A 26,182-nucleotide genomic window follows, 5' to 3' on the forward strand; every position below is an offset into this window, starting at 1 on the left:
CCGCATGCATTCTGATCAATGAAAGAGTGTGAAAAAAAGCAGCGCTGGTAAAGCCTCAACTTGGTGTGTGTGCTGTACTGCGAAGACCGACACACACGGCTCAGCATGCAGCTGAAGGCATTCCTGGCCTTGTTTAGTCCACTCTTGATGTCACTGTCTGACCCTTTTCTGATAGAAATATAACCGTGGTAGGTGAAGTCATCCATCATGATTGGGTGATCCCCATCCCCCCTTGACTGGTGGTATATTAAGTGGCATGACTTCTGATTTCTTTGTGTTGATCTGCAGATTCACTTGCTGTGTAAGATACTATGTGCAATGAAAGATTAACTGTACTCAAACACTGCTGACCAACAATTACAAAGAGTCCTTGAAAAAAAAATAATATTAAAAGCTAGCGTTGGGCTCAAATAGGTCCCCTTTGGTGGAAGCCCAGCACACACTGGCGTACCACTGTGAGAAAGTTTATTGTGAAGGCAATTCAGGCTGAAATGTCTGCAGTGAATGTGTAGGGTTATAAAATAGCAGCAAGCACCCAATCAAAAACAAAGATTGAGCAGGAAGTACACTCAGCACGCCTTCTGGCTTTCTGCAGAAATAAATTACTTCCTGGAAAAAGATGGGCTTTCTACAATTAGTATACATAAAGAAGAAGAACACATCATACCAAATGGTTCTGATTAAACCTAATAAAAGCAGCGCATGCTGGGGTGATGACAACACTACACATCCTACAGGAGTGTTACTAGAAAATATTAATGCCTGCACAAATCAAACAGTATTTCTTCGAAGTGAAATTTGGCAAAAAATAAAAACACATTCTACAATTGTGCAAACCCAGAAAACGTCATTGTAGAAAGCAATACATCCCTTCTATGTTGTGTTCCTAGGCTATGTCAATGCATTCCAGTCAGCAGACTGGCACAAATAGTAGTGGTAGACTCATGTGCATAAATCAAATAGGTATGGCCCTAATGCCAGGCTATGGCCTGTGTAGTCATAAAGGACTTATCATGCTTATTTGGGATGGGTGGAATTGATACATTTCATTCTGATCAAGCACGTGCTTTTATTTCTAAAGCATTAGCAGAGGCAAGTGTTAAGATGGAGGTAAGCCTCCAGTTCTCACATCCCATTTAGACCATTTCAAACAAGGTTCTCTAGTGTTGTATTAAAACAAACCTTAACTGCAAGAGACTTAGACAATGGTAGGTCATGGATTCAGAACATGTTCAGTGCACAGAGAGAGAAGGATAATATGCCAAGATGTGTACTATTTATTAGTTCACCCTCTAAAATGCTATTGGTATCAAACTGTATTGATGAGACTTTCCACAGTGGGAGGATTCACATGATAAATTACGTCTTATTCTGTAGCAATGTCAGAACAGTCTGAACCAGACAACAGCTGCAACACTGTATGCAGTGGCTGGCTAGTTACCAAAGGCTGGCAAGCCTGTGGTAGATGAACTGGGATTTATGGAAGATTTTTGTTCAACCTAGTGAGATTCTGTGCTGGAACGAAAGGAGCAAGATTGGTGATATTACCACCATTAACCAAAAACTAGAAATATATAGAGTTATCACAGAATCGTCTCAAAGAAAAACGGTAGCTACTGACTGCAGGGTAGTGTCTATATGGAGGAATTAGATCATCAAACTCTGGGATCAGCAAAGACTGTCTAAATACTTTTCATCTTGATTTAGATTACATCTTACCTAAAAACCCTTTGGCTAGTGAATAGAACAGAGACTCTGTGAAAAATGTGCTTCAATGTGCAAAGCTGATCTTCATCTCACTGTAGGAAATTACAAGTGGCTGTACTGTTACAACGGATGCACTCACTTATAAATATACAAATGCAACACAATTTCTACATCAGCCCCAACAATACCAAATTTTGTGATAAGCCTGAGTTCGTTGCAACATTCCCATATTTTAATTCTCCTCTGAAATATAATAATTTGTTCAATCCACTCATCTGTTGCTCTCCTCATGGAGCAACAAGCTGACACAGACTTTGTATTGCAAGGGGGATGTTTAACTCACCCCCTAGAGCAGAAAAGTGGATGAGGGAACAAAGGAAAAGAGATAAACACTCCTGAAGGTTGGGAAATAGAAGATCCAGACTAGGTTACAAGATACGTCTTGAGTGAGACTTTTAAAGGCTCGGTCTTCACCTATGGGTGAGAGAACACAAATTACTAGGAGGTCTACACATGGAAGATAAATATGAGACACAAATACCACACCCTGGGACTTATCCGATGCAAATGCACAAATGATTTTGAAGAGACACAACAAACTATATTAAGAATACATATGTCCTATGGCAACAATAATGTTAAAATTAGATTGAAAAGATTCTCCTGCTCCTTTGTGGACTAGCAAAAGAGGCGGGCATAGAGGTGAACATCTGGAGATGAAATAAATGTACATGCAGTTGAAGCAAAAGCGATGTGCTTCATGAAACATGAAGCTCGGTGGCCGTGAAGCAGGCGCTGTGCTGATAAAAGTGCACAGCCGAACACTCACCTACATGTGTACACATTGTAAATAACCAGTCGAAGCAGCGCGGTTTATGCCTGCATGTAGAGAAACACATTACACAATCTGCACATAGAGAAACTCATTACACAATCTGTGGATGCATGTGGCTCCTACCAGGCTGAAAATGTTGCTTTCCCCCTGCTGCAAGGAACCCTCTGAATGGGATGGGACGGTCACAGAGCACATGAAGGAGTGGGAGGGGCTGCAATGACTCATGACATTTCACAAAGAAGGACTTCAAAAAGCCTAATCCCCATAAAAGGAAGCCCAAATGAACCAAATATCCTACCAAAAACTAGCCCAACTGCCATACACATCGCAAGGTGGAAAAAGACTGAATAAATACAATCAACAGAGCAGGAGGAACAGAGAGGAAGGCAGTACTGACACAACTGTGGCATTAAGAGGAGATGGGAGGGAGGAATAGAAATGTGCCTAGTAGAGTAACAGTAAGTTTCAATTCTATTAAGGACGCGGAGGCGAGGATTATACTTTTCTTCCTTCGCTTTTATTTTCTATGGTCAAAACACAGCAGCCAGAAAAGCAACATTGATGTATTTTCTTCCAAAACAACCAGAAAAACATCATTTTAAGCAAAACTTATTCATGTATATGTCCATTGAAACATCAACTCCCATCAATCCATGGGGTTATCACACAGTCCTTCTACTCTGTCCATAAACTCCTCTGAAAAGGCCCTCCATCTTGAGCATCCTCCTCCTTCTTCCCGCAAGTCATGCTTGAATGCTACTGGTCCTGTTTCGCACCATCATGTCCTGCAACATAAGGAAAACACACGGAGTCATTCCGTCCAAAGTCGAAATATTGCGACAGTCGACATCAAGTACTATATTTTTCAAACATCCAACAACCATAAAGAAAACGGTTTACTTACGTCCATACGGGTGGGTCCGCACTAATCGTGCATGGGAGGGATAATCCTCGCCTCCGCGTCCTTAATAGAATTGAAACTTACCGTTACTCTGCTAGGCAAATTTCGATTCTAAGTCAGGACTCTAGGCTCCGATTATGCTAGTTCAAAGCTTACTCACCAGCAACCGTGGCACATCCACCACTGGTTTAAAGTAAAACCTCTTAAAAGTGGAATCAGAAGACCAATCGGCCGCCCGCATAAGGTCTTCCAATCTCGACCCCAGAGAGAATGCTCTGGAAGCCATCGCGCCCCTCGCAGAATGTGCCCCAAACTGTTTTGTGTCAATACCTGCTTCGTGCATGACCCACCGCACCCATCTCGCTATGGTGGGCAAAGAGACAGCTTTGTGCGGTTTCCGCAATGCAATAAGTAGTTGCCGTTCGCCCGGCGGGCGCAGCTCTAGAGTAACATTCTCATAGGCCTTGAGACAATCCACCACGCACAGTTTGGGCACATCCGTAAAGGCTGGGTAAGAAATTGTACTAGAATCCGACTTGGTGCAACGGCCTACTGTAAAGATCACCGCGTCTGGCGAAAAAACTCTTGCCGTAACATCCAAAGCACGGACGTCAGAAACCCTGCGGCATGAGACGAGACACAACAACATGGCTAGTTTGGCTGAAACTTCCTTCAACGAAAGGTACCTATTGGACTGCCAAGACAAGAAAAGGTTCAAGACCAAATTCACGTCCCAAAGAACCGAATAATGGGGTTCCGGAGGCAGTGACAAACGGATACCTCGACGAACGGATGTTCACCAATCGGTGCCCCGTCCACCTGGCAATGGGCCGACGAAACAGCCGACCGGACCGCATTGATGGAGCGATAAGCTAGACCTTCATTAGCCAGGTCCGCCAATAAATTCAGCAATGGAACCACGCCCGTGACCACAGGATACAAGTTCCGTTGAAGACACTAACGAAACCATTTGTTCCAGGAGGAACGGTATCGCTTTGACGTACTGTCAGCCCAGCCCTTTGACAGCAAACACTGAGCCGATCCCGAAAGGCCTGGAAGCGCCCAGCGTCCCCTGAAAGCCTCCATGCCCTGAGGCAGAGAGACCCTTGGTCTATGAGATGGTGTTGCTCCCCGTCCGGATTCAGAAGAAGATGAGGAAGCGGGGGGAGTAGGATTGGAAAATCCCAAGAAAGTTCCAGCAGAACTGGAAACCATACTTGAGACCTCCAAAACGGCATCACCCCCGCCACCTCGGCTCCCAGAAGCCGGATCCGAGCCGCCATTCTCACCACCATCGAGAACGGAGGAAAGGCATAACCTGTCTCCTGACTCCAATCCTGGAGAAACGCATCCGTGGCCTCCGCTAGGGGGTCGGGCCTCCAGCTGAAGAAGCGCGGGAGCTGATGATCGAGACGGGATGCAAAGAGGTCCACCGAAAACGGGCCCCAGAGACTGTCCAACCATCTGAAGAACAGCGCATCCAGCTTCAATAGACTAGAGTCCATCAGATGCCGCGAGTGCCAATCTGCCACCTGGTTGGCTTGGCCCGGAAGATATTCCGCCGTAACCGACACATGATTCGCCAAGCAGTATTCCCAAAACTCCTTGGCCAGATCCGCCAAGGCCCGGGATCTCGGGCCCCCCAGGCGATTGACATAGCGCACTGCCGAGATGTTGTCCATCTTCAACAGGACGCACAAACTCACCTGTTGCCTGGTCCAGCAACGTACTGCGAACGAACCCGCCAATAGCTCTAGGCAATTGATATGAAGCCCCTGCTCCTCTAAAGACCAGATGCCGCCTGTGGAGAACTCCCCGCAACGGGCTCCCCATCCTGACCGGCTGGCGTCCGACTCTATGACTAAGTCTATAGCGGAGCCAACAATTGCACCCCCGTTCCAGGCCTCCATGTGCGCCAACCACCATTCCATCTCCTCCTTCGCCTCCTCTGACAAAGGAACAGTCTGATCGTAAGTCAGCCCTCTCCTGAGGTGGTGCGCTTTCAGCCTCTGCAAAGCCCGATAATGCAACGGACCCAGAAAGATTGCTTGAATGGAGGAAGACAGGAGTCCCACCACTCGGACAATCTGCCAAAGGGAAGTCTGGGGTTTGGATATGGTCTGCCACAGAACATGACGTATTTTGGTCATCTTGAGAGGTGGAAGACTCAAAGAAGCCTGAACGGAGTCGATGACAAAGCCAAGAAAAAACAGACTTTGAGTGGGATTGAGGATCGACTTTGATTCGTTGATAACGAACCCCAGGCTTTCCAGGAGGGTCACCGTCTGCTGCAACTGAGACGCCGGCCACTGCGGACACTGAGCCATCATGAGTTTGTCATCGAGGTACACGATCATCCGGATCCCCTGGCCCCTGAGATGTTCCACTACTGGGTGTAACACCTTTGTGAAGCACCAAGGTGCTGAACATAGCCTGAAAGGACGGCCGACAAACTCGTACATTTGCCTCCGCCAGAGAAAATGGAGGAAACGCCGATGGGGTGGATGGACCGGAACTACCAAGTACGCATCTTTGAGGTCCAGCTTGACCATCCAATCGCGCGGCAAGAGGACATCCCGCAGCAGGTGTATGCCCTCCATTTTGAAATGCCGGTAAACCAACCACCCATTGAACTCCTTCAGGTTGATAACCGGGCGTTGGCCCCCATCTGTCTTTTCAACTAAAAAGACATTGCTGAGGAAACCATTGGGATGCTGAGCGGATCGAGGGATGGCCCCTTTCTCGAGTAGAGTGGACACCTCTTCGTCGATCAGCTGGGCGTCGGGTACGGAAAAAGAAGTGGGCCTTGGGGGTTCCACCTGAAAGGGGTGGTCGTAAAATTCTATATGAAAACCCCTTCATAGTCTGTAGGACCCACGCATCGGACGTGAGCTGCGCCCAAGCGTCCTGAAAGGCCGCCAAACGACCCCTGATTAGAACCTGAGCCGCAGGCATAACACTTACCGCCTGTCTGGCCGGCGTTGTTCTTGAAACCTCCGCGGTCTCGAAATCGTTGCCCTCGGGTAGGATAGAAGTTGTTAAAGTTCGCCGAGGAGTGATATTGCCCTCGTCCGGAGCCTTGTCCCCTGTTGCCAGCTTGCTGGCCGCCACGGCCGGGCGCGCGGTCCCTACCGCGACCGGCCCCTTGGGAGAAACGCGTCTGAAAAACTCTTTTAATACTTGGCTGGGCCTTGTCCAAGGAGGTGAAGGTGTCCACGAACCTTCCTAATTCTTTCACCAATGGCTCCCCAAACAGGCCCCCTTGAACCACTGCGCCCGCCTCAGAAGAGGCCAAGTCGCCTAACTTGGGATCCAGCTTTATGAGCAGGGATCGCCGTCGCTCGTGGAAAGGGCGCAGTTGGCATTCCCTAGGAAAATGATAGCCCTCTGCGCCAAATTAGACAACACCTCTGGGGATATGGAAGAACCTGTGACTTTCGCCTCCTCCGCCATGTCAAGTATTTTGGTCATTGGGCCAATGGCGTCGAGGAGCTTGTCCTGACAGGAGCGCCAGGACCGGTCAATCCCTTTCCGTGGATCTTTCACGTATTTGGCCAGGAAGGTAGCCATCTTAGAGTCTAATTCGGGCGTTAGGGCAAACTTTCCCTCAAACGTGGGCCGGGGACATTCAGCTCTGAGGCAACCTCGCGCCTCCTTCTCAAGGGGCTTTCTAAGGCGTCCCGCCACAAACTTGGCCACCTTGTCCCCAGGTGCCCAGGCTGCGGAGCGCAAATGAATAATTTCCTCCGGGTCCAGCATGCCTGTGTCATCCTGGGGCAACGTGCCCGCGGAAGTGGACGGCCGCCAGGAATGCGAGGACCCCTCATCGTCGGTATCCGATGGGGAACCCCCATCCTGGGATGGAGAATGAGGCACTGTGGACATAGCTGGTTCCAGTGGCGGGGGAGCTGGGGGGTTAGGGCTGGACTTCGCTAAGAAAGCGCTCTTCAGGCGCTCAAAAGCGTCCTTATCCACTACCCGCTCGCCGTCCGCGCCACCTTCCCCACATACCTTCTTAGGAGGAGGGGCACCGTCACCTGCCTGGGGATCTGGGGCGGGGGGAACTGCAGCAGAAGTTGCCTGCGCAATTTTTGCGCATTCAGCCACAATGCAGCTGGCCAGCTGCTCCTCCATTGGGCCTACCACCTCATTGACGCAACGGTTGTTGGAGTTATCTACCGCTTCAAAAAAATCGTCGTCCAGAGGTAAGTACTGGGTAGTTACCTCTGCCTCCTCATAATACTCCCCCTCCATTGCGATTAAAGCGTAGAGCGCGCAACCTTGAAAAAAATAATGTAGCCGGCTAACCCCGGGAACATTACAGGTAGCAGTGCTTAATAGGTGGAACACCCCTAGTGAAAACAGCCACGGGCTGCCAGCAGGCTGAGAGGCCTGAGCAGAATTTGGGCAGATCAAAGAACTGCGATGTTTTTAATTGCGGTGACACCGCTGTGGGGAAAATCATACTTTGCCCCCCAAGCGCGCAGGCCCTCCAAAGACCAGGCCTAGCCACCACCTGGCGCGCAAACCACGGACTCCCAAAGTCCCAAAACCTGAAAAACCTGCCCGCAGGCGATTTCGGAGGAAAGCTCCGATATTACTGCCCCAGCGGGGCGTCAAGCACAGCAGTGCGGGACAATACGGACCCCCAGGGGGGGCGTTCACAGTGTGGCGGCAAGGGGACAAGCTCCGGCACACTCGGTCTCCTCAGAGCGGTCTCTCTTGAAGAGAAACTCGCGCTGAGAGAAGCAATGAGACGCGCGGGCGCCCCCTGGCTGGCTCAACCCCCGCCGCAATAAGTGGACGGCCGCGAAAGGAGCGAACACGCTCCCGCGGCACTAAACAGATAAAAGAAAGGGAACCTGCGGCAAAGGCAACATTTAAAGCAAACAATTGTTTACCCGCATTCTTTTATTTTACCCGCTGTAACAGTTAAAAGCACTCAGAACGAGCAAACAGATTATACAAAGTAAGAGAAAAAAACAGCACTTAACTGGCTGCCCAGCAGCGAAGAAAGAGGAGGATGCTCAAGATGGAGGGCCTTTTCAGAGGAGTTTATGGACAGAGTAGAAGGACTGTGTGATAACCCCATGGATTGATGGGAGTTGATGTTTCAATGGACATATACACGAATAAGTTTTGCTTAAAATGATGTTTTTCTGGCTGTTTTGGAAGAAAATACATCAATGTTGCTTTTCTGGCTGTTGTGTTTTGACCATAGAAAATAAAAGCGAAGGAAGAAAAGCATAACCGGAGCCTCCGGTCCTGACATGGAATTATATATTTGCAAGTAAGCAGCGAGGCCTCCAAAGCTGAACACAGGCAAACAGTAACAGGCCAGGAAACAAAGAAAAAAATTGTCTCTCCAAGAACACACGTAGAGCTATAGCAGAATGAGACAGTACTTGGTGGCTGCTGCATAGGAGGAACAGAAGGGAAGAAGGAGGAACAAAGAGGCAGGGCTAATTACTAGCAGGCAAATCAAAAGCAGGGGGATGGCTTTAAGCAAACATGAGAAATTGCAACAGGTCTCGAAAGTTCAGCCTAACGACCTACCACTAGCGTCCAGGCTGAGTGGCTGCTTTCAGCAGCCACCACCAGATATGTTTCTGGAACCCCGGGTCAAGAGCCTGCTGCTAATGGGGGCCTGAAACAATGCATATCTTGGGACGAGGTGCCAAGCCTCCCCACCTGGTTGGGCAGGGTTCACGAAGGGGAAGCTTCGATAGCTTGCAGCATTTGTGAGCTTCCCCAAGCCACTTGCTGCTTTTAGCAATTGGTCCCCACTGGTTCTGACCCCCAATTTGGGCGGGAGAACCGGCTGGAAAACAAGTGAGGAAGAGAGGTGTGCCCCCCTCTAGCAACTCCACCCCTTTGGTGGAGAGGCAAGGTGAAACACAACTCTCAGTCCCCGCCATCTTGCAGATGGGGGGACCCAGTCAACCAGTGAAAGGCTTATGCTCCCTCTACCACTGGAGGGCATAATAGGGGGTGTACCCACCCCAGGGAAGGGACCCATTAGTCCCAACCTTTTAACCTACTTGTAACGCTCCTAAATCTAGTATTTCTAGGCACCCCTGAATCTTGCTTCCTCGGACAAGAAACTAGAAGAAGGAAAGAAGATGAAGGATCAAACAGCCGTGCCAAAGCTAACAAGAGGAGGACGCCCACTGACTTGGCCACACCCTTACCAGCTTGTACCCACCTTGAACCTGCTCCAGCAAAATCCCAGTGTGTCCTGCAGCCAGCAACCTCAAGAAACCTGGAGGACCTGCCTGCCTTCAATCCCAAAGACTCTGTCTCCCGTGAACAGAGGATTTGTTAAAACAACTGACTCCAGCCCTGCAAGGATCTGCAAGTTTGCACTACTCTGCACCCGACGCCCACGCCCCAAGTGGCCCAACACCAAGAAGAAGTCTCCCCGGCGATCATGCCCCAAGATCCGGCGACCCCTGACCTGCCTCAAGCCTCTAGCCGACGGCTGCAGCCTCAAACTGGAAGGTCCCTCCAAACGCTACCAGGAGCCGGTAAGAAGATCCGTCTCTAAAAGGCACCCCTGCACCCGATGTCCCAAGGACTTGGGTGGCCCAACTGATGGTGCCTAAACAACTCCCAAGATCCCAACTTACCTCTCCATGTGGGGGTCACACCCAGAAGACCTTCGTCTCTGAGCCTGCAGGACTTTTGCAAAACGGAGACTCCCCATTGATAGCTACACGGCTTCCGACACCAAAACAGCACTCTGAACCCAGCCGCCCCAGTACCGCTGAGGGTGCATCTTTTGTGCTGGCCTAAACCCCCATTTACCCTGAGCTTAAGTCCAGGAGCTTTGCTCCCACAACCCAGTGGCCTGCTCGTCAGCAGCCACCAACCGGAGGCCCACTATCCCTCATTGGATAACATTGGGCCTCAGCACTCTGCACCCGGCTGCCCTAGTGCCACTGAGGTAGTAACAAGAGTGCGTCCTTGACCCTGAGGGACCCCTGAGTCTAACCCCATAATACCAACTCCCACATCCTAAATTACTTACCCGTGAAAAGATAACAGTATTTTCCTCCATAGGATAACATTGACTGTTTTTCTATGAAAAGTTGCCAAGTGTGAAGTTGGAAAATCTAAGAAAGCCTTTAAAACTGTAACTAAATAACCAAAACGCTTTTACATACCTGTTCAAAGCTGGGGTATTATCTGCAAGGTACAAATTAAACAGAATGGGAGCCAGTACACAGCCTGTTTTAACTGTTCCTTGAAGGGATTTTCTTTTAGACTTTTGAACCACAACCCAGTCTGACTCTTGTCCAGGTATTTGTGTACAGAAGTTGGATTGCTCTGAGAAGTGAGAGAGATATTCCCAGGTATATTAGCTTAACCCAAAGGATATTTCTCTGTAGGCATTGATTGCTAAATGAAAGTCTACATAACACCAGTGAAGATTTACTGAGCGTCACCTTACTTGTTCTATTGTTACAGCCAGCATCTGAATGTTAGTGGATGTGCCAATAACATGTTATTGGAGGGTAAAGAAGTCTCACCAGCTTTGTGTATAGGGGCTAATATTAATCCCCTCCAGCCATCAAGTATTTCTTGAGTGAGAAGAACGTGATTCAATAAAATTACCTGTAGTGTGGTTCCTATATTCCCAATAGGCTCTGCGCATTGGAATAACATAAACGATAGTTTAGACGTAGGACTTAGGTCGACTAGGTCTCTATTGAATATGTTAGACTTAATTATGAATGCCAGCTAGCTCAGAGGTCACTAGAAACTTTCTCGACTTCACAAGAAGGGATTAGTTTCTGACAACCGTATAAACATGACAACTTTGCTCCCTCCAGAATAAGGAGTATACCTCCAGAGTCACGGAGACAATAGATAGCTATTTTACTCAGTCAATTGTGCATGCTTAGTTTCACCAGAAGTGCAGAGAAACAGAGAGACGAGCGTTTTCAATAAAAGAGGTTTATTTATTGAACAGTCTTCTTTCTCATGCAAGAGAAGTGAATTGCTATAACCGCAATACTTGTCCTAAAGTAAAGTGCGTACAGTAAAAGGAGTATTACAACGTAATACTGTAAAAGCATGGTATGGTTTCTAAGCCATACGGAGTTTAAAATGGGTACAATACATACAATGATAAAATAATGACTAAACGTACTCAACTGGTGCTTCTAAGATACGCCTATCCTGGTGTACCTAACCTAAGTCTAGTACATGGGAAGGAGTAAGTGAGAGGTAGTTTGAGTTAAGATAGTTTCTGCCACGAATATGAATCAAGAATTCTCTAAGGGTCTAATCAGCTCCATACCTTGGTTATAGAATGAAGGAGGTCTTGTATCTCTCTCTCAGGACTCGATCTCCCAGCAACCCGCAAGGGTGACAGAGAAACACTGGAGCTAGATTTCTCGGCAGGAGAAAGACAGCGTCTCTCTCAGTGCGTCAGCGGGAGGGTCGGCTTCCTTTGGCACTTGCGACCGCAGGGCGTCAGGCAAGTAGATAGTCAATCTGCTCCAAACCACAGTGTGTTTTGCTAGGGCAGATGCTGGTATATTTATACCTAGAAGGTGCCGAGTTTGACGTAGGATTGGACATAAGACGTCACTAAGAACTCGCAGTTCTTTCAGGACTCCGGGAGTTCTAGGACAAATCAATACAGAAGCAGGGGGAATTCCCGGGCTGCTGGAGGCTTGGTTTGTTTAAGAACACGATGTACTTTCTAGGAGTCTATGGGAGTAGCCTTGCCGAATTTGGACTGCATTGGCTATGTCTTAATATGGGTATGATTCTTATGCCAATATAAGGATATGATTTGATATAACCACATAAGGGCATAAATCGGGAATATTTAACTAGAGTCCTAGATTTGTCTACAACATACCAACTTATCTGCCCCGAATTGCGGGTTCTGTTTGGAGAGCGCTTGTGAAAGACCATTTGGTCCCAGGCCCCATCTTGACGGCTTGGCTGGTGAATTTCTCCACTGTGCCGGTTGACACCGCTTTAAACTGGACTCCCCCAATATTTTTTCAATTGCCAACTTTGAGGGTATATTTATTGCAGCTGTGCCCCCATACATTTCTTTCAGATCATTTGACCACTTAGCTTCTGAAATGTTTGATGTTGGAAAGTGAGTTTTCCAGCCGTTGGGTTGATTCACTAATTTCCAGAATTCTCTGTCATCTTTACGCTTGGAAGCTATATGAATTTTGCACCAATACTGGTCTGCTTCTGTTTTTGCTTTGATCCATACAGATTTTTTATATAACGTTCTTAGTTTTGGTAGGACCTCACTCCGTATGTTTGAGTCTGAGTTATTTCTTAAGATCCTGAAAGCATGATGCAGCTTCTTTTTTGCTATTATGAGTTGGGCTGATGTTTTCCTTGGCTGGAGAATCACCAAATTAGTTGTGAATCTGGCCCTGTGTCGGCCAGCTTGCTTCTCTAAGAAAAGCTTTGAAAATAGTGCCCAATGGATGGAAGTCAAGAAAGAAGAATGCATAATGTATGAAAAGTGAAGGTGAAAAGCTAAGACTGGAGAGAAGAAATGGTGCACGAAAAACGTGGAGAAAGGATGAAGAAGGAAGGACAAAAGATTGAAGAATGGAGAAAAAGAAGAAAATTCAAGACATTAAAAATTCATTCATGGAGCAAGTTCCCATACAAATGAAGTGTTTGTAAGAACCAAGACCCTATCATAATCTTTCCTAGTAGGATGTGTCTCTTGGAGACATACAACTTCCGCCCTTATGCAAAATAACTCTTATCTAACATCACTCAGATGGGCTACTGATCTAAGTGTATTCACCTCCCACATCAACGTGCTAATGCCCTCTTTTGTCACGTCACAAATTATACAATACTTGAATCCTTGATCTCATTAGAACTGCTACCACAGTTGCAAAGCCTATATTTGTTCTTCTCTACCAATCACATGTTTACCCATTCCTTTGTCCACTCCATCCTCTGGTCATTAAAGCACCCCCACCTATTGGAAGGCATAATGATTCTAATCATCGATGGCCGACCACGATATATCCTGTCTCCCTTCTATCCCTTAATCAAAAGAAAACAAGTAAGATAATCAGTTCAATAAATATCAGATCTCCTCTTGTTTACACGATTTAAAAATACTTTTAGCTTTTTCTTCTGAGCTGCATATATATCAGTATGCTTGCCCCCTAATTTTCAGGTCGAGCCTATAGCGGCAGCGCGCATACGCTGCTCGCTTTGCGAGGCATACAGTATTCAGTATGGAGTGAAAGCTCTGTAGAAGCTCCACCCACTCTCTGCCCCTCTTTTTCATTGGCTTGTGTCTTAAATTCTGCCTTCCGATTGGTTTTTGGCTTGTTAGTCTCTCCTTATGACGGCAATGCAGTCATTTGTGTCCTTGCATGGCAACTGGCCCCTTTCCTTCGAGTGTTGCACAGTATGTTTTTCAGATTGTGAGGACTACTTTCTTTCAGTGCATCACCCCCGCAGTCTGTGCCTTCTCGCCCCCCCGTTGTTCGTGTCTTCTAGCCCGCCCGCACTCCTGTTTGCAATGCAATAGGTCTCACATAAATGCGAGTCCTATTGTATTGCAAATGCCTGTTTTTATTAGCGGATGTGCCCGTCCCGCCCCTCCCCCACCTGGGATGAGGAGTGCCGCTATATGGTAAACCCATATAGTCACATAGACTCACTTGGGTTGGTTTGCACCAATCCCCTTTTTAGGTTTCGCCTAGGCAGCGCATGCGCTGTCTCGGCGAAAAATGTTGTATACACTATAATGGGGGAAGCTCCACCCACTTGCCGCCCATCTTTTTCATTGGCTTTAAGGATAAATAATGCATTATAATTGGTGTTTGTCTTCATTGTCCCGCCTCATGACACCTATGTCGTCATTTAGCTCCTTCCGAGGCTATCAGCCCTGGGATGAGGAGTGCCGCTCTATGGTAAACACATATAGTCACATAGACTCACTTGGGTTGGTTTGCACCAATCCCCTTTTTAGGTTTCGCCTAGGCAGCGCATGCGCTGTCTCGGCGAAAGATGTTGTATACACTATAGTGGGGGAAGCTCCACCCACTTTCCGCCCATCTTTTTCATTGGCTTTAAGGATAAATAATGCATTATAATTGGTGTTTGTCTTCATTGTCCCGCCTCATGACACCTATGTCGGCATTTAGCTCCTTCCGAGGCTATCAGCCCCTTTACTGGATCACTCTTTGCTGTCCTGTGGCCCCCCCGCCCCCTCCCACAGTTCGCAGTTTTTTCGCGACCCCCTTGCCCCCACCACTCCTGTTTGTGCCTATTTCAATGCAGAAGCTCCGATTTGGAATGCAATACATCTCGCAAATGCTTCTTTAAAATAGTGCGTAGTCAATTGCACGCCCACCTCCTGAAACGTAGTCGCAAGACCAGAAGTCTGGCGGGGTTCCAATGCACCGAGGAGAGACCCCGCACACCGGCCAGAGGAAGCCCAATTACACCAACGCCATACAGGGGGATCGGAGCCTCGCAGACTTCCAGAAAAAAAGCAGGGCTCCATGCTGCTGATCCCGCAGTCGGTCCTTCTGCGTCCATCCCACCTGCAATCCCGCCCGTGCAAATTTTTCTTGTGCGCATAGCCCCGCCCCCTCCTGCCAAGTGCTGTCTGATTATCAGCGGCTAACTTTCCCTGCGGCAAATACCCCGCATTAGTGTCACTCCTGTGCCTTTAACGAGGATAGTTTGCCGTTTGACTTTGACCTTATTAGTGATTAAGAACCCAGGGATAATGTTGGTGATCCGGACGTGTGTCCAGGCCGTAAAAATGTAACAGAGCTCCTCGGCTGCAAGCAGAGCATGAATTGGTAACTATAGCTGCATGACATGGCGTGGTGCCGAGGGCGCGCACGGGCGAGCACGAGGGTCTGCCGAGTAAGAAGGGTACCCCAGACCCCTGCTACAGTGAGAGAGAGGTGCTGCGCTGGGATCAGAGGGTGTGTGTGTGTCTGAGTCAGTATGCGTCTGTGTGTGTTTTGTATGTGTCTGCCTCTGAGTCGGTGTATGCGGATATGTTTGTGTCTGAGTCCATATGTATTTGTGTGTGTGTTTTTGCAGAAAACAGGGTCAGCATTGGTTCAAGCTCCCGGCCGCTCTATCTTCTGCTCCGCCTACAGCTTCCAGCCCAGCCTCCTCCCTGTATTCGACTGCTTGGCACAGTGCCTTCTTGTGCCCATGCCATGTGCTCACTCACGCCCTATGCGACTCTTCAACATTTGCATAGATGCCTCCTTATTAGACCCAGCTTCTATTTGCGAACTCCATGACCAAAGAGAAGTCCCTTTTCACAAAAGCTATGCACTGCGCCATTTCTAGAGAGGCAGATATTTGTAGCATGCCATTCCATGTGCCTGGTACTCAAGGTTCATATGTGGCGCCTGTAGCAAAATCATCCTGTGGGAAATGCGTCAAATGAACGTGTTGGTCTTTCTCAGTTCACAACATTTGACCCGGGGTTCGTCAAGTCTGAAAGCTGGACAACAGTTATCCCTAGGTGAGCAGCCTTCTATGTCCCAGGGTGTTACAAGAAGAGGATGTGGAATAACGCCCAGAGCTCAACTGTAAAGCTGGGGAAACAGGTTCGAGTAGTGGCATAGATCAATGGGCAGTACAGTCACTGCAGAGTGCGCAGCCGGCCACACCGAACACCCTCTCACATTTTCCACAAACTCTTCCTTTTGATTGATATGTCTGTCGCGATCTCCCTTAATTAAAGACACCGGAGTCAGAATGTTTGGGTAGTACGTCTTTATTCTCTTACTACCAGCATCGTACTAACTTGTTACCCGTTTCCTGTTCCCTCTTCCGGTTCCCCGCCTCTTCCTACTTGCCTGCCCTGTCTCTAAACAGAGGTCAGGCATGACGATACGACACCTCCCCCTTTTGTACAAAGTCTTACTGTCCCTCATATCTCTTCGATGAGGCGTGCTTGCCTTCTAACTTGTCTTTTCGGGCGGCTCGTTGCTCTGGGGTCCTGACGTGACGATCCGTGGCCTCATCAGATCTCGCTGGGCTATAGTGACCTCGGTCACTGTTCTCACTTTGGCTCATTGAGTCAGTGGAGGTTTCACGTGGCTGGACTTCATGGTGGCTGTTGGAATTGCACTTCTTGAAGTGTGATATGTTTATGGTGATTCGTTTGTGATCAGCCTCTGCTGTGATCATAGTTCCCTTTCGTCTGCTGACCTTGAGGGGGTGAGCGAGATAACGACTGTCTGCCTTTGTCCTTCGGTCGCTCCGGACCATCACCCAGTCTCCTTCTTGGATGTCAGTGTCTCTGGCTCGTCTGCGCCGATCTACATACACTTTCATTTGTAGTTTCTTTCCATGGTCTATCTTGACTAAAGTGTCATGATCAATGTTCGCGTTCCGTGGCTGAAGTGTGCTGTTCAGCGTGGGCAGTCGAGTGCGGGGAGTCCTCCCTAGCATCACAGTGGCTGGACACTGATTAGTGGTGTTATGCGGCGTGGTGCGGTATGCCCGCAGTACTTCGTTCAGGGTTTGCTGGATGTCTCGATGGGTCAATTCTGCTTGCTGAACTGCCTTTTTAAGTGTATCCATAAAGCGTTCCACCATGCCATTGGCTTGAGGCCATAGTGGTGTGATTTGCTGGTGCTTGAAGTTGAGGTGTTCTGCGAATTATGTAAATTCATGGGCGTTGAACAGGGGGCCCATTGTCGGATTTGGCTCGCAGCGGGATGCCCCAAGCTGCGAAGATTTCATCAAGCACGGGAATCACTGTGGTTGCTCTGGTGGATGATATTAGATGTGCAAATGGAAATCTGGAGTATTCGTCCATGACGACGATGATGTATTGGCCTGATCTTAAAGGGCCAAAGAAGTCGACGGCGACTTGTTGCCATACCCCTTCTGGTAGTTCTGACATTTGGAGGGGAGCGGGTGGCTCTTCACGACTCACTAGTTGACATGGTACGTAGTCTTTGAGGGTTGTCTCTACCATCTGGTCTAGTGAAGGGAACCAGACACGTTCCCGCAGTGCCTTCTTTGTGGCACTTGTACCTCTGTGACCTTCATGGGATAGGTTGATCACTCCTTGACGTAGCCTTTGTGGGATTACAATCCTCCCCCCTCTCAGGAGTAGACCGTCTTCACTGATGGACAGTTCTTCTTGGACATGTTTGAACGCTACCAGGTCGCGGAGGTGCTGACTGGAGTCTTGAGACGTGACTTTCACATGGCGCCAGGAATTACTGCGTACATGATCCATAACATCTTGCAGGATCGGATCTTGTGCTGATGCTTCCCGGATGGATTCCAGTGGGACTGTAGGTGGGCAAGCGGTGCCAACGACAAAATGAATGTAGTCTTCTGCCAGGGAGTGAGGGACACCAGTGAGTGGTCGGGGGTGTCGGGACATATAGTCAGCTGGGTTCTCTGCTTTCCCTGGCTTGTAGACAATGGTATAGATGTAGTCTTGGAGACGTAGTCCCCATCGTTCAATGCGCGGTGGCATTTTGGCGTTGGGGTTGCCAAAGATGGTGACGAGTCCCTGGTGGCCTATGATGATGGTGAAATGCTTCCCGTATACAAACAGAGGAAAATGTTCGCACGCCCACACCACTGCCAGGCTCTCCTTCTCTGGTTGGGAGTACGCTTTCTCGGTATCCGTAAGGCTACGGCTAGCATACGCGATGAAGTGGCGTTGATCCGAGTCCTCTCGATATTGTGCCAGGATAGCACCGAGACCTACCGGGCTAGCATCCACTGTGATTTCTGTTCTTTTTTTGGTGTCAAAGTAGGCAAGGTTGATAGCTGAACTGACGGCCTGTTTGATCTCGGCGAATGCTTGTTCACACGCTGTAGACCACGTGAATGGTTGAACCTGACGTGTGAGCTCTCTTAAAGGGTAGCTGATGGAAGCGTAATCGCGGATGTAGCGGGCGCAGTAGCTTGCCATTCCAAGGAAAGAACGGAGGTCACTGACGTCTTGGGGTGTTGGGGTGTCGGCCAAAGTGGACACTTTCTCTGAGTCTGGTGTCATTCCATCTCTGGAAAAGATGTGACCGTAGAATTTCAGGGTGTTTTTGTGAAATTCGCATTTGTCTGCGTTTAAAGTCAAGTTGGCATTCAGCAACGCATGGCATACTCTGTCCAGAGCAGTATCATGCTCAGTCTGGTCTTTCCCAAAGACTAGTAGGTTGTCGCTGTAATTGAAAGCGTTAGGGATTCCTTGGATGACTCGCCGGATGGCCTCTTGGAAGATTTCGACGGCTGAAGAAATGCCAAAGTTTAATCGCTTATAGCGAAAAAGACCTTGATGAGTTGTGAAAGTCGTGATGTACCTCGACTTGTCATGGAGCTCCAGCTGGTGATAACCTTTATTAAGGTCAAGCTTGGAGAATACTGTAGCTCCATTGAGGCGAGTGATCATATCACTTATGTGTGGCCCTGGATGGCCCTCCCGCTCGATGACAGTGTTGGGCGCGCGCATGTCCACACATAGCCGCACTTTATTGTCTTGTCCTTTCTTGGGTACCACTACGACTGGTGACACCCATGGGGTGGGTCCTGATGTGCGTTCGATGATGTCCGTCTTTTGAAGGTCTTGTAGTTAGTCATCTACAGCCTGCTGTAGGTGGAAGGGTACCTTTCTTTCTATGATGTTGAGCGACGGGTGTCATACATTCGTCGATATGTAGTATTACTTTGAAGTGGTTGAGTTTCCCTAATCCTTTAAAGAGGTTAGGGAATTTCGCAACGATGTCGGGGGCATCTTCGGTCATGTAGAGGAGTTCTACCAGCCTCAGTCTTTCAGCTGTCGGCAGGCTGAGCAGACAGTCAGCTAAATCTGGGCCTTCCACGACATGGATGTAAGCTGGAATCTTCCGGACCTTGAACGACAGCTTCGTGCGAAAATGACCTAAGCATGGCAGTGGTTTTCTTGACATCCACGTGAGTATGCGGACAGCTGCTGGCTCTAGCTTGGGTCGTGGTTTCATACTTTGGTGCTCAAGCGCGCAGATGTAATTTAGTGATGCTCCTGAGTCAAGGACGAATTTGGCCGGGTGGTCTCCAATCTTGATGTCCAGTTTCGGGTATTTCTTCAGGCGGTCAGGGTCCAACACCATACAGATATATTCGTCACTGTCTTGTGACACCAGTGTGTGTGATGCTGACTCGCTGGATGGTGACCTTTGTGATCGATATGAGTTTGTAGATCGACTTTGAGGTCGATGTGGGCTTACTGACCGGCCTCGTGAACGATAGGAACTTGCTGACCAACCACTTGACCTAGAAGAGCTGGAGGAACGTCCTTTTCTCCCCTTTACTGCGCGAACGTGATGTCGCGGGGTAGGCCGGGTTTTTGAAGGCCTTCGCCTTGACCGTTGGGTTTGACAGACTGTCTCAAAATGATTCTCCCTCCCACAGCGATGACATTGCTGGCCTATAGCTGGACATTGTTCGGAATGAGGGTAATCCTGTCCACATCTGTAGCATGCTGGCGCAGGTTTGCTGGGTTTTGTATGTCGTGACTCGTGTCTGGACGATGTCTTCCTAGAGGTCGCGAAAGGAGTTGACGTGCTTGGCCTGTGAGAGTCTGTTTTGTACCTTGTGTCTTTATGCGCCTGCATCAGGACGGCTTGTTCTTTCCTCTCAGTCTTGTGAGTCTCCATTCTCTTCGTGTGATCTTCTGCCTGGTCATTGATCCTCGTTAGTTCCTCGATCTCATCAAGAGTGTAATGTTTTTTCAATAGCCGCCGGGGTAGTGACTCGGATTGGCAACCTTCAATTATGCGGAGGCGCAGCGCGTCTTCAGTGTTGAAGTTATCAAACTCACAGTGGCGCGCTAATCTTCTGATGCGCACGATGAAATCACACATGCGCTCTTCTTTCTCTTGGGCGGCTAAATTGAACCTGTAGCGTTCGTAATCCAGGTTACGCTTGTGTAGAAATCTTCTGTCAAGGGCTCCCTTAACGTCGTCATAAGGGGCAGTGGCTGCATTTGGCAACTCTTTGATGACCTGCGCGATGTCTTTAACTACTAAGTTTCGTAGGGCTATAAGTTTCTGCTTGGGGTCCTGTACATGTGACCCAGTCATGTAGTCCTCAAAGTCTTCGATCCAACTCTTCCATTTGGGTCCCATGCTATTGCCAGGCGTCAATTCCAGGGGTTCCGGTGGCCGGAGATAAGGTACCCCCATGTGCGCTTGGGGTGTCAGCGCTGGGTTGCCTGGAGCTGCTGGGCCTGGTGGGTTAGTCGGAGCCGCTGCTCCTCCTGAAGTACTTGTGGAGCTGGGGTCAGACATTCTGGTCTCTCCTCGTCACCTGTGAGTTTCGGTGACTTGGTTTTCAGTGTTTATAAGCTTCCCGCTTCTTTTAGCAGCTTATAAGCTGAAATTGTAATGGCGCCTGACCTCAAAATGGCCGCCTTTTCAGAGTCATGGGGAGTCTATGGCCAGCGCCTGACCTCAAAATGGCCGCCTCTCGGGACGCTGCACTGGTTTGGGCCTTGCTTCCCGCCTTTGTTTTATTTCAAGCGTCTGCTTTACTGCAAATGTCTTTATTTCACGATGCAGAACTCACCCCAGTGTGCTCCGTACTCTCGTGTTCACTCGCTGGGCTGGGGTAGTTTTTTTCCATCACTTTCGTCCTCTTCGCGCCGTTTCTGGTGCATGAAATCCACCACTGTCACATGTGGTGGGGGAGGGTTGTAGCTGCTCGGTTCCCACTGCGATTTTCGGGTCTAATGCGCCTTTCGCGCTGGCTCACACGCTCTCGGCCGCTCCCAACACGCTGCTCTTTGCTTTTCGCGCTCTTTCGCGCTGTCGGGTGAATGGGCTGCAGACTCGCCGGGTTAAAGGCCGTACACGGACGGCTGGGGCTGCGTTTAGTTTCAGTGGGCATACAGGAATCCCACCCTCGTCGCCAGTGTCGCATCTCCCTTGAATAAAGACACCCGAGTCAGAGCGCTTTGGTAGTACGTCTTTATTCTCTTACTACCAGCATTGTACTAACTTGTTACCTGTTTCCTGTTCCCTCTTCAGGTTCCCCGCCTCTTCCTACTTGCCTGCCCTGACTCTAAACAGAGGTCAGGCATGACGATACGACAATGTCACTTACTATGCAGCGCCGGAATGTGCATAATGTTGCAATCTAAATGGATTCCCATTTACTTTGTCCTAAATAACAGACTTGAGATCTGGACACCGACTGTCAAAGTTATTTGCAAAAGCTCATCTTCCGGGGCCCCAACTCGTGCCTCAGTACCCATCATGCCTAGTGCTTTTTATAATGGCTCTAGAAGGGGCACACACCTTTGACAAGTTTGTAAACTGGTGGATACTTTTGTGAGCTATAATCCGTCACAGACAAATGGTGTTTTTCTTTCATGCGTTAAATGCTGCAGTATTCTCCTTGCTGGGATGTATATTGTTCCTTTGAATGACGTGCTCCGGGCAATAAAGTATATTTACTTGAACACAAAAAACATATTGCTGAGTTTCCAATTATATTGTCTTGGTGAATTATTCCCGAAGTATACGCTAAGGGGAGCGCGATGCTGGACCTCCCTTTCAGGTTTCAATGGCAACAGCAGGGAGTAGAGTCTGTCAGAGCCTCACCCTGCCCCTGGGCACACTCGTGCCTGCCCTTCCCCTGGGCACACTCGCAGGGCCGGACTGGCTACCGGGCAGTTTGGAATGCTGCTGAGCTGGGGGGGTGATTTCGTTCATAGAGACCTCCTGCGTGTGCTAAACGAAATTTGTTTTGCATTAATTATTTCGTAGCACACGCAGGTCTTCATGAACGAAAACAGCCCGTACCGCAGTGAAATCAACCCCCAGCTCGGCAGCTTTCTAAACTGCTCGGTAGCCAGTCCGGCCCTGCACACTCGGGCCTCGCCCTGCCCTGCCCACGCTCACTGAATTTAAATGTTTGTGACAGTGTGACATTGAAGCTACTGTTTAATTTTAACTTTTGTGACAGTGTGATATTGAAGCTACTGTCTAATTCCTGTTGCGGTGACACTGAAGCTAGTCTTTTTAATATTTAGCCCTACCTGACTATGCACTCTGGTAAAAACGCTGCTTGCAATGCGGCCGCCATCTTGGGTGTAACTGGGGTCAGCACGCTTGTCTTTAGCGCCCTCTGACCATAAAACATCTCATTTCAAGCGCCGCCCTTGACCTGTTCCTGAGGCTCAGCCGGGAACGCGCTTGCCAGTTTAGCCGATACGCTTGCGATCTGTGCTGTGAATTTTAATTTTTGTGACAGTGTGACATTGAAGCTACTGTTTATTTTTAACTTTTGTGACAGTGTGATATTGAAGCTACTGTTTAATTTTAACTTTTGTGACAGTGTGATATTGATGGTACTGTCTAATTCCTGTTGCGGTGCCACTCAAGCGAGTCTTTTTAATATTTAGTCCTACCTGACTTTGCACTCTGGTAAAAACGCTGCTTGCAGCGCGGCCGCCATCTTGGGTGTAACTGGGGTCAGCACGCTAGTCTTTAGCGCCCTCTGACTCACTTCCTCTTCCCTATTTTTTCCATATGCCTCCGAGGACGTGCAGCGGACGAGTGCAGTGTGCGCGCCTAATGACCTCCGAAGGTGCGCCAAAGGTAAACCCGTCTGCGCCCGTCAGCGTCCCGGAGGCGCTTGGTGCCAGCCTGACGAATGGATCTCTAGCCACTACTTCTTGTGATATGCATAGGTATGACTCTAGTCACTTAAAAACTCCAAGGGAAAATATGAGTTGTCGTTGTCCTGTGTTCCCTAACAACCTTAATGGCGATACTCACTGCACTAGCTGTGGATCGACACCTCACAACGTGCCATCCAGCGAGGATATCCCTTGTTCTTCAGACCCCTCCGACACTGAGACGATCAGTGGGAGCTATTATAAAAACTACCCCTGCATGCTACTCAATACGCGGTCTTTGGGTAAACATGCCCTTGATCTTTTTAATCTATTAACTGAATCTAAACCTGCATGCCTATCTCTGACAGAGACCTGGCTTGGAGATTCCTCTATCCAGACATATCCAATGCTCTTCCTCAAAATTACTATATATTGAGGAAAGACCGGGCTGTGGGCAAGGGAGGAGGAGTTGCAATTGTGATGGACAGCGTTACTCCTGCTCAGTCGTCCCAACGGATGATATACATGGGGCTGAGTCACTCGGCTTTTGTCTGTCGTTTTTACCCCATCATTCGGACTACTGCTATATAGACCGCCTGGTCATGCTGGTTCCTTTCTTATGCCACATCCTTCCTGAGACCCTTGAGCATTTTCTTTTTGTTGCCCCTCCTATGCTGATCGTAGAAAAACCTGGATGGCTCCTGTTTGTCGCATTTTTTCCTTTAATTGTCCCTTGGAAGCTACACGTATTTTTAGATCAGATACCACAAGGTGGCTAGTATTTGCTGTTTCGAGATTTTCGCTTTTCGCCTGGTGAAAGAGGACTAAAATGTGTAAATTTGCTACTGAACATTAGATTTTTCAAACTTAGCCTACTTGCCTCCACGGTTTGATCTTCTGTACAGTGTTTTTGTATTGAAAGAATGAAAAGTCTGTTTTTAATGAATATTTTTAATGTAATTTTAACTGTTTTTATTCTGATGTATTGATTTTTATGATGTGAATAATCATGTTTTTGATGAAATAAAGACATATTAATAATAAATCTGCAAATGACAATGCCTTTTATTTTTGTTTTCATTTTTAAAACATAAATAAAAGGCATTGTCATTTACAATGACAATAGCTTAAACTTGTATAAATGCGAGACCAATTGCATTGCAAAATGCTTGCTAGTTTAGTCGGTTCTTCTAGAAAAACCACCTGTGGTGGGGACATGATTTGCTATAAGTACCAGCGTCTGTGAACTATAAAATGGCAGAAATCTCGTAAAAATGACTACTAGGCCCTGGGGTCGTCTCTTTTTGTCCTCTCTGTAATGCCAAAAGCGTGCAGGTGAATGTGCCCTATTGTATTTTCCAAGTCTCCCATATTCCAGACCACATATATCCACTTCTGCTCCTGTTGCACACATTGTTCTGCATAACTGCTGTAGTGTCTTCCATGCAACAGTGCATTGTTGAACCCCTACTATGCAGGGTCCTATAAAAGAAACTAATTTAGAGTCCTTATGAACCGCATTCCCAATTTTCATTGCTGTGACATCCTTCCTATACTCCTCCTTATATATGGAGATCAGTTCACATACTGAGGCTTAGTTGATAGACCCCTGTTTAGCCCATTTTAGATTTCATCAGCTGACTTAGATACCACTTTTGTTTCTGAAGATGGAGTCAGTTGGTGAACTGAGTTATTGCACTAAAGTGTCTCTTCCTCCTGCTGATCACCCACTGATTTTTTTCCCTGTAGGAGGCCGTGCACTGCATTACGATCAATAATCTCCAGCAATGACTGTAATCAAGAAAAATGCCTTGTGTTTTCGTGGTCCCTCTGAGACTGCTTCAATCCCACTTTTCATTCTGCAACTTGGGGTTTATAACTGCATCTTCTTTAGAACTAGGCCCAACCTGGGGAGATTTGGGAGAGAGGCAAGATGGCCGCTGTAGAGTTGTGCTGAGCAGTCGCACCTATTCCCTCTCCTGCCTAGTATTGGACTAAGCTACGAGCAGGATGCTGTGTATTCCTGATGGCCTCTGAATACTGGTGGCTAGGAGGACTGCAGGAATATAATAATATCAGGAAGCAAATCCCCTGGATTAGACTGACTTGGGTCTGGATTAAAAGAAAAGTTGCAAGGCTGATGAGCGTGGTCGGAATTAAAAAGAAGCAGGGTCTGGCGCCCAAGATGCCCCCCCGGCCGGCAAGACAGGAAAAAGGACACGAGAAGGTGAAAAATCAGTCAGATTTCCACACGCCAAAAGCAGTGGCAGCTGTCACATCGAAGGAGGATGCTGGCGCTGGGAGAGCTCTTGGGGCGATCCGTAAGGTATTCCCCCCCCCCGGAAAAGAAAAAAGCGGAGACGCGGGGAAAGGCAAGTGCGGCTGCTAGAGGCGTTGTTGATGACCCTGCGGAGCCGCGGAGTTCGATTTTGGATAAAACAGTAAAAGGAGATGGCAAACTTATGAATAAAGATACGGGAATGCGGCAACCTACCCTGACAGTAGTTTTCTCTACGAAGGTCTCTGGGCAGCCCGATGACACAGACGGAGAGCTGGATCCTGGAAAGAACGTCCTCGAGAATGTTACGGACGCAGCAAGCACGGAGAGCATGGTTGCCAGGCAACGGCCCGACCTCGGCTCAGGATCAGGCTCAGATGCGGTGGAGGCTCACATTGCAGGACTGACTCACAGCAGAGGACAGCTGATGCAAGGAATGGTAGGCGGAGGCAGCGGGGGACACCTAACCACCGACTTGGGGAGCGCGGATATGTTGGGGGCCTCAATGTTAATGGAGGCGGAAATGAATGCCTCAAGACATTCAGTCAGCACCTGAGGCAGCAGTGTTAGCTTGGCTAATAAAGATAACCCCACAAAAAGTACGAGCAAGGTGGCGCAAGAAAAGGGCAATGGTGGTTCAATAGAGGGAGAGTGTTTTTCTCTCTGAATGAAGACTCAGAATCTGTACTTTCTTCTGATGGGAGCTCAGAGGAGGAGGAGGAGGAATCCAATTCAGGGTCTAGCACCTCAGGTAAAGAATCTACACAGAAGAAAAGACCTTCAAAATCAAGGAGAAGCACGTCTGGGTCTCCCCCCTCACCCCGATAAGCGGTTAGT

General features: G+C 48.4%; 1 protein-coding gene across 13 annotated transcripts in view; it reads right to left on the bottom strand.

The window, feature by feature from the left end:
- Positions 1–26,182, bottom strand: part of LOC144770773 (phospholipase A2 inhibitor NAI-like) — a 1,245,443-nt gene that overhangs the window by 307,879 nt on the left and 911,382 nt on the right. Inside the window, exon 7 of one of the 13 annotated variants that reach the window (XM_078655532.1) lies at positions 3,052–3,327. The exons of the other annotated variants lie outside the window; for them this stretch is intronic. Coding sequence (XP_078511658.1) covers positions 3,299–3,327 — 29 coding nt within the window. The 3' untranslated portion in view covers positions 3,052–3,298. Of the gene's footprint in view, positions 1–3,051; positions 3,328–26,182 lie in introns of those variants that run through there. 13 annotated transcript variants of the gene reach the window in all.

This window comes from Lissotriton helveticus, chromosome 7 (assembly GCF_964261635.1).
Source record: "Lissotriton helveticus chromosome 7, aLisHel1.1, whole genome shotgun sequence".
In the NCBI taxonomy this organism is placed as follows: domain Eukaryota; kingdom Metazoa; phylum Chordata; class Amphibia; order Caudata; family Salamandridae; genus Lissotriton; species Lissotriton helveticus.